The 8,362-nt window shown below is 41.5% G+C and overlaps 1 protein-coding gene across 1 annotated transcript; it reads left to right on the forward strand.

Annotated features, from left to right (window-relative positions):
* The first annotated feature begins 2,956 nt into the window (after positions 1-2,956).
* On the forward strand, positions 2,957-8,046 carry myog (myogenin). The gene is made up of 3 exons (XM_043716287.2): positions 2,957-3,918; positions 5,074-5,173; positions 7,591-8,046. Exons 1-3 carry the CDS (start codon positions 3,397-3,399, stop codon positions 7,716-7,718), a joined length of 750 nt encoding a protein of 249 aa, XP_043572222.1. The 5' UTR covers positions 2,957-3,396; the 3' UTR covers positions 7,719-8,046.
* The last annotated feature ends 316 nt before the right edge of the window (positions 8,047-8,362 follow it).

Raw genomic sequence — 8,362 nt, forward strand, 5'->3', positions numbered from 1 at the left:
GAGATTGAGAAATGTTTAGAAATCAGTCAGGGTCTGGCCACTCATTAGTTGAGGCTGACTTTCTAAGTTGGTCATGAGGGTGGGCCACAATCGGTCTGGGGAGTCAGTTCAATGAAAGTCAAGGGCGTTTGGAAAAGCCACTGCTGTATAAGTTGACTGTGGGGATTGGAGGCAGCATGCTGGGATGCTGAAGAACAATGATGGTGAAAGGTGGCAGTGCAACATATAAGGGTAGATGATAGTCCATTGTTGGACACAAGTTGTGGAGGAAGGTTCATTGACTGTCACTTTCACCCTGATCCTCACAAGGAAACAGTACAGCACAATTGCTGAGATGACTAAGCTGCAGACCTAAGGCTTGGAGGTAATTTTGGGAGATGAAAATGTAAATAAAAGATTTTTATGGAAATGTGTGGACGTTCATTATTGATGAACTCAGAAGGGACTGCCGGAAGAAAGCTACATGGAGGTTTAGGGGACGCTCATCATTACTAGGATGAGCCTCGTGCTGAATACAAACTGCACTGTCTTCCATTCTCATGTTAATTGTAAATGCACAATGGAATTTGGAAAATGGCTACAACGATACTTGGATTGAGCAGAGTAAATGGCTTTCCCTTGTCTGAACGTGGGCTTTAATTGTGAGCAATGTGAGGTCCTTCAGGGGACAATTGCATTAATCAGGCATGATGGTTGTTATTATAGTAACCTCACGTGAAATGGATGCAGTTGCCAACTGCATGGGATACAAATCCTAATCACAAGCAACCTTGGCCATGTCATTGATTATTGAAAATTGAATAATGTCATCTCTACAAAAGCTGATGTAACTTTTAAAGTGCCATCTGTGACCACAATTCATAAAGACAATTCAAGGTCTCATAGGCTGCTTGGGGCATGGAGCTGATTTCCTCTCGCCTTGAAATGTATGTATTTGTCAACATATTTTCATATGCAATGCTGCCTTTCTTGGGTGAAATGGGGATCAGTATCAGTAATTCTACTGCACTCACTATCTCTTACTGTATTTGTATAATTTCTGCTAAATATATTAGAATGAGGTTTCTTACGTCAAAGGTCCATGTAGGGGCATTCCATGGCCTTCCTCGTTATCAAATTCCACTGTTGGAGGAATATGCTAAACTGTCATTGGTGTGTGATGTTAATGCTGACTACTCACATTACTAAGGACCTGTACTGCTTCTGAAATTCTCCATACAGGTTCATTGGAAATGTGGCCAATTCATCCTGCCATGGCAGGAATTATCACTGCTGCAGCCACAGTGCTATGATCATTCATTGACCATAAATTTGTTGTTGTTTGAAAGGCAAGTAAACCCTGTTCGTACCCAAAAGCAAATGCATTCTTTTCTCTTTGCTTGTGCTTTTGTTGATTAAAAGTTAAAAATTTTCAGCTGTCTGAAGGCTTTTCGGTATGCGTTGTTCAATATTATAGTACACTGGGCACTGTGGAAAGAGTAGAACGCCCTTGGATATGGTTCTTGGATGGCATGGCACTAAGGATGAAGCTTGATTCTTGTAGTTGCAGTTCCAATGATAGTGTATCAGTCAGAAGCTAATGTAAAATAGCAAACAGCTACAAACTTAAACTTGAATTTGCAATGAGGTAATGCCTGTGCCACTTATAAGTTCTCAGAAGTTTTTTCTTGTTTGTGTCCCTCTCCCACTTTGTGTCCTGACTGTCAGCCTGTGACCACATTCATGGCGAGGCTATAAAAATGGTGCCTTACCCGGGAATCTTGGGAGATCCCAGGAGTGGTGAATTATTCTGCCATAACTGAGGGTACGACAGAGCAAATGTAGTGCAGTAGGAGCATGGTACATGGTCAATGAGGTGAGTTGTGGAGAACTGTGAGGAAACAGGCTAGGATTCCATGACAGAAAGCCTCCACAGAGCTGAAATTTAGCTGATTTTAAGAAAAATTCAGCTCAAGGAGCTGATGTCAACAGGTTCAAAATGTCTAGAGTAATTTCAAATGTTTCAAACTAATAACTAACTCTTTATAAATTGTAAAGCCTCACATTTACATTGTGTCTGCTTAGTATTGAATTAGTAACTTTGAAGACAATATTGCTATGAAAGCAAAAATTTAAAAGGCATAACGGGAAAACAAAAGCAATTCAATAAAACTTTTAGCAATGCAATGTTGTGAAGTTTGTCTCTGTGCTGCGAGTAGATATGTTGTCATATGCTGTATGTCTGTTAATGGTAGCACTCGTTCAAAGCCCTCGTTAAAGGAACACTTGGCAGACAGGGCCTGATACTCTCTGACTGATTCCACCACGTTCATCATTAATAACCGACACAATGGAAGCTTTGTGTTATTTTAACATTCGCCATCATCCATCACTGTTTAACTTGACACCGGGCATCATAGAGAGCTAATCCTCAGGCAGGGAATGAATTGCAAAGAGTTTGAAAAGAAGTAGTTCTTGATTGGAGCGCATGAAGACTATTCAGGGCACGGCAGTAATGTGGAAACTTGATGCTTAGCCCGGAATAGTTGGGCGTTTTCTGAGAAAGTTTACAAGGTGTGAAGACTGTCGCTGCAAGTGAAAACGGGTCAGAGCTGACCTTTAGCCGGCCGAATGTCCGAAATATACATCCCAGCACTGAGAGCATTTCAGACAGCACCCCCTGGGTCTATTCCATTTAGTTCGCCCTGAGTGTGTGGATGTTCCAAAATCCATTTCCAAAGGTGATACAACAGCAGGATTGCAAAACAGAGTTAATTGTGTTGGAAGTGACGGCTAAAACATTAAATTTAAACAAAAAAACCCACCCATCTCCTCCAGGAAATAAACAGTCTTTATTATTATTTCTTGAGATTAAATAGTTTCACAAACACATTGAGACAAAACAATAGCTCTCCCACCTGATCCCATGGATCTAGGAACTGACGGGAGTCAACCACCAGGAAGTTAGTCCCTGTGCTGCCCGATTCAGAAATTTGCCGAGTCCAAGTGGAAACTTTGCGAAACCATGGACACATTTATTGTACTGTTTTACTGTTTGCCCGCTGAAGAAAGCGCCGTGAGTTTACAAATCTCGCCTCTGCAGGTGATATCCTAGAAAAACAAATTATGTTTATTTTCGGGGAAAAAAAGAATAACAAAAATCATTGGGGGGGGGGGGTCTCATAACTTTCAGTGAGTTCGCCGCAGCTTCGAGTTCCTCTTGGGAATAAGTGAAATCAGATTGAAGTCCTGATGCACAACGACAGCTAAGAGTTGGATAGAATTTCTGCGCTTTCTATATATATCTCAGTGATTTCATGCCAGCGGAGACTTTAAATGCCACCTAACAGTTGGCGTCGACATATTCCTCTGCAGTTGGTGCTGGAGATAACTTCAGACTAAAAAGCCCCATTGATAATGGAGCTTTTCGAAACCAACCCTTATTACTTTACAGACCAACGCTTTTTCGATAGCGAAAATGTGTTCCCCTCCCGCTTGCAGGGGTTTGAGCAGACCGTCTACCAGGAGCGGCTGGGGAGCGGGTTGTGTACCGACGCCAGGTCTCTGGAAGGCAGCTTGGACGAGCACGTGTACTCGGTGTCAGAGCTCCAACAGCAACAGCAGCAACACCAGCAGCAGCAGGCACAGCAGAGCTGCCCCGGCCAGTGCTTGCTGTGGGCGTGCAAGACCTGCAAAAGGAAATCCGTCACCTTGGACAGGAGGAAGGCGGCTACCCTGAGGGAGAAGAGGAGGCTGAAGAAAGTCAACGAGGCTTTCGAGGCTCTGAAGCGCAGCACTTTGCTGAACCCCAACCAGAGACTGCCCAAAGTGGAGATTCTCCGCAGCGCCATCCAGTACATCGAGAGGCTCCAAGCTCTTCTCAGTACCTTGAACCAACAGGACAAACTGCACTACAGTGGCAGCAACACACGTCAAGCGGCAAGTATCCCGCACTGGGCCGCACAGTCCAGCCTAGATACTGCAGGAGCCAGTACAGCCAACCTTACAACCCTGGAGCCTTGTCCAGAGCAAACCCAGCGGATGATGGGCTGGAAATTACTCAATGCTTTGTGATGAGTTGATACCTCCAGTTCACCATCTAGTTTTGCTCTGGTACCTTCTCCGGGATTGTAACATGTTTCTCTCAGAGAAAAGCCTTGTCTCTTGCTGGATTTTCAAAAAAAAAATCATTGTTCTACTATCTGGTAAAGTTAGAAACAATGAGTCTTTCAGTGCACAATGGTGCGCCTTTTCCAACCCCAGAACACCCTTCATAACCAAATGACTACTTTTTGGTTTGCCGTGTTGCCAGTGTGGTGTAAATAGGAAACTCTGCTCAGGAAACTCAGCAAGTTCTGGGAGCTGCAAGTCCCTAACTGTAGTCCACTCAAATCCTATTTATGTCAGCTCTTGTTCTGTTTAAGGATGATGTTAATATCATCGTGGTTTTGTGTCTAAATGCATGGAAAGAGATAACAGAAGGCTGGATGGGTTAAATTTATTGGAATTTAGTTTTTATGGATTTGGCTCAAATATTTCAAAATGACAGCGGGACAAAAACAGAAATTTGTGATAATAAAGCTAATTCGTTTCATTTCATTTCAATTCATTTCAATGCAATTTGAAAATCTTAAAGTTCTGGCATACGAGAAGGGCAGAGAAAGAGTTGCATTTCTGTAGTGCCTTTCACACCCTCAGGTCCAGCCCCCCGTGTTTTATATCCTATAGCTATATTCATCATGTAACATTATTGAAAGAATGTGACCAAAACATTAGAATGAACTAGCACGTGCACGTGGACACTGTGTTAATGATTTTGCCATACATCTGTGTAAGGGTTAGGTCTTCATCGTTTTATACGTGGAGCGATATAGGGTTGTGCAATTTTAAACGGATTTTTCCGAAGCTCCACACATAAAACAGGTGTTTTGAGCAGCTTTTGAAACAACTGTTGAAAGAAAACAATAAACTTGAAATATTGTCATTCTGCAAGTTTAGGACGCTGTCGCTTCGAAAGCTGCTCGACTTCCACTATAAATACTTTGTGTAAATCCCACCCATCCCTGGTCATTCTTTCCATTACTGCAATTGTAGGTCGGAGTTCCCAGCGAGTGTGGATCAAACAGCGCCTCCTGCAGTCCGGAGTGGAGCGGCTCCTCTGACCATTGCAACACTTCGTTCAACAATCCCAGAGGTAGGTACCGCTGGCGTGGTGAGCAAGTGCAAATGAGAATTCCTAATATTGTGAATTATTCTGTTTTACATGATTTGGAGATGCCGGTGTTGGACTGGGGTGTACAAAGTTAAAAATCACACAACACCAGGTTACAGTCCAACAGGTTTAATTGGAAGCACACTAGCTTTCGGAGCAACGCTCACCTGATGAAGGAGCGTCGCTCCGAAAGCTAGTGTGCTTCCAATTGAACCTGTTGGACTATAACCTGGTGTTGTGTGATTTTTAACTCTGATTCATTCAGTAAGTCTGTATAAAGAATGAAGTAGGAATGCAATTTGCACTTTCCCACCTGTGGCTAGCACGGGTCATTTCTAAAGAATTACCCACATATTGTCTTCTCTAATGAAATGTAGAGTCATACTCAAGGAGTCAATCAAGGTTTACAGCATGAAAACAGACTGTTTGGTCCAAACAGGCCACATGGACCAACTTCTTAAACCAAACTAGTCCCAACTGCCTGTGCTTGGCCTATATCCCTCCAAGAATAAAGACTCGTCGGATGCTGCCTGAATTGCTGTGCTCTTCCAGCACCACTGATCCAGAATCTGGTTTCCAGCATCTGCAGTCATTGTTTTTACCTCTATATCCCTCCAAACCTTTTACAATTCATGAACTTGTCCAAATATTTTTAAATGTTGTAACTATCTGTATCCACCACTTTCTCTGGCAGTTCATTCCACACATGAACCTATCTAAAAAAAAAGTTGTCCTTCATCCTTTATAAATCTTTCTCCTCTCACCTTAAAAATATGCTGCTGGTTTTGAACTTCCTCACCCTAGGGAAATTACCTTTATTATTCACCTTATCTATGCCCCTCATAATTTTATAAACCTCAGTAAGGTCACCACTTAATGTAATGTCCTTTTAATTCTCCACTCAGTACTTTTCAAATGATAGCTGCAAAGTGTTAAAAGTCATTGTGCAAAATCTTAGTATGGAAGACATGGACAAAACTGTTGTAATGCTTCCATAGCACTATGGATATGGTCAGCAAGCTAGAAAGCGCCAACTTACTGCCATTGGCATAGATTTCATCAACATTCTTTGGTCAACCCACCAAGAAGCAGGCTTCAGTAGCCTGGAAAGTGAGCCACAGCACCAGCAGATACCATTCCCTAGCATAATCACCAACTTGGAAACAATAAAATTAACTTTCTTAAGTGGATCAAAGAAAACACACCATATCTGAGTTCTCAGAACTGCAACACAATGCATCAGAATCACATAATGATCTGCATTGCCATTAACATAATGAAGCCTTGCAAGGCAGTTCACCAGGGACAAAATCAAATACTGGAGAGCAAGACCAAGAGGTGGACAATGGTGTCATCAAAGGGATAGCTTATAAAGGGAGGTTTGAAGCTAGAAAGAGATGTAGTGAAGGGAATTTCACAGTTTGATGGCAGAGTGATTACTGGCGGATCGAAGTAATGGGAGAAAACACAGTCAACTGAGGTCAGAATAACTGATGATAAGACCTGGGTATTGGGCTGAAGGAGCTTACAGAGATAGGCTGGAGTTGGATTTTTAAATCATTTGTAAAAATGGACAAATATATTAAAATATAGTGATGAAGGACAGGATTCAATGGAGGACTAAAAGTGATAGAATTTAGTATGGATAGGATGTTGGTGGTAGAGGATTGGATAAGATAAGATATGTGTCAGTTGGAGTTTGGGCAATACCATCAGTGCCAGCCAGGAAAGGAAAGTAATGAAGGAGGCCTGTAGTACAATGATTTTGGTGGGATCTGAATGTCAAGCTGAAGGAACCTGATGTCAGCTAAGCAATTGAGTGGCACAGAAACAATTGTGGATGGTTTTTACAGAGATTACAGCTGGATTGAAGAGATGCTGATGGCTAATGCATGTAGTTGAGGAATAAGCAGGAGCTAAGGATGAAATGTTGGGAATGGGAATAAAAGCCATTCCTGGAGATGCATTGAGTATGTTAGAATGAGTATTAATCAGATCATGAAGGAGTAATGTCAGAAATGTAGGCCATAGCAAGGAGGCAGTGGAGGAAGATGGACGGTATACCAGACCAAAGACTATAGAGAGGATAAGGAGGTAAAGAAGGGACAATGCAGTCCAGTCAGTCATGACATTTATCATTAAGGCTGATCAAAGGTTAAAACTCCAAAACAAGAAGTTTCCATTCATATAGGAACAAAATTTCTGACTTTTATGCTGAATTAATTTGCCCCACAACCTTTCAAAAGGCAATAATGACATGAACTGTCACACTTTTTTTAGAACGTACATTCTAATTGACAGAATTTAAACACCAGTGTTTGCACTATAGGATATTTTGGATTATTGATCAATAAGTGTTGTGTGGCACTGATACATTATCTATGTCATTCCTTTTGTAGATCACTTACTATCTGTGAATAAGGCCCAGTCATCTGGAAGTACCAGCTTGTGTTCTCTCACTTCTATAGTGGACAGTATCACACCAGAGGACTCACCCAGCTATCTAGAGGACAACACCCCAAACTGAATGATAATCTTTGGCTTTTCCAATCTGTCTTTTTTATAATTGAAGCTTTTTTTATTTTTATACAGTTTTGATGTGTGTTGTGCATAAGGTTTGTTGAGTCAAAACGGTTGCTTTATTAGAGAAAATAAGTCATTCCTAATTCTTAAAGCTGTATAAAATGGCCAATCATTTTTTTATGGAGCTTTATGACCAATGTGTGCTTTTGTAACCAGAGTCAAAAATAACTGTTGTAAATATACATTTCTCCTTTTTACCACTAATTTCTTTTGAGTGAATTTATTACTTGGATTTTGTGCTAAATTATTTTCCTTTTTACAATAAAGTTATTGTTATAAAATGTGTCAAATGCTGCATTATTGAGAGAAAGTACTTAACAGACTGGCTCAGTTACTGGAGAAAGTGAGGACTGCAGATGCTGGAGATCAGAGCTGAAAATGTGTTGCTGGAAAAGCGCAGCAGGTCAGGCAGCATCCAAGGAATAATCATTCCTGAAGAAGGGCTCATGCCCAAAATGTCGATTTTCCTGCTCCTTGGATGCTGCCTGACCTGCTGCGCTTTTCCAGCAACACATTTTCAGCTCTGGCTCAGTTACTGGAATTGGTTTGTCTTGTAAGTTGAAAGCTAGAGTTGGACAATTATCCTTG

This window comes from Chiloscyllium plagiosum, unplaced genomic scaffold, assembly GCF_037043375.1.
Source record: "Chiloscyllium plagiosum isolate Xiang-an unplaced genomic scaffold, Cpla_swu_hap1 HiC_scaffold_26, whole genome shotgun sequence".
Lineage (NCBI taxonomy): Eukaryota > Metazoa > Chordata > Chondrichthyes > Orectolobiformes > Hemiscylliidae > Chiloscyllium > Chiloscyllium plagiosum.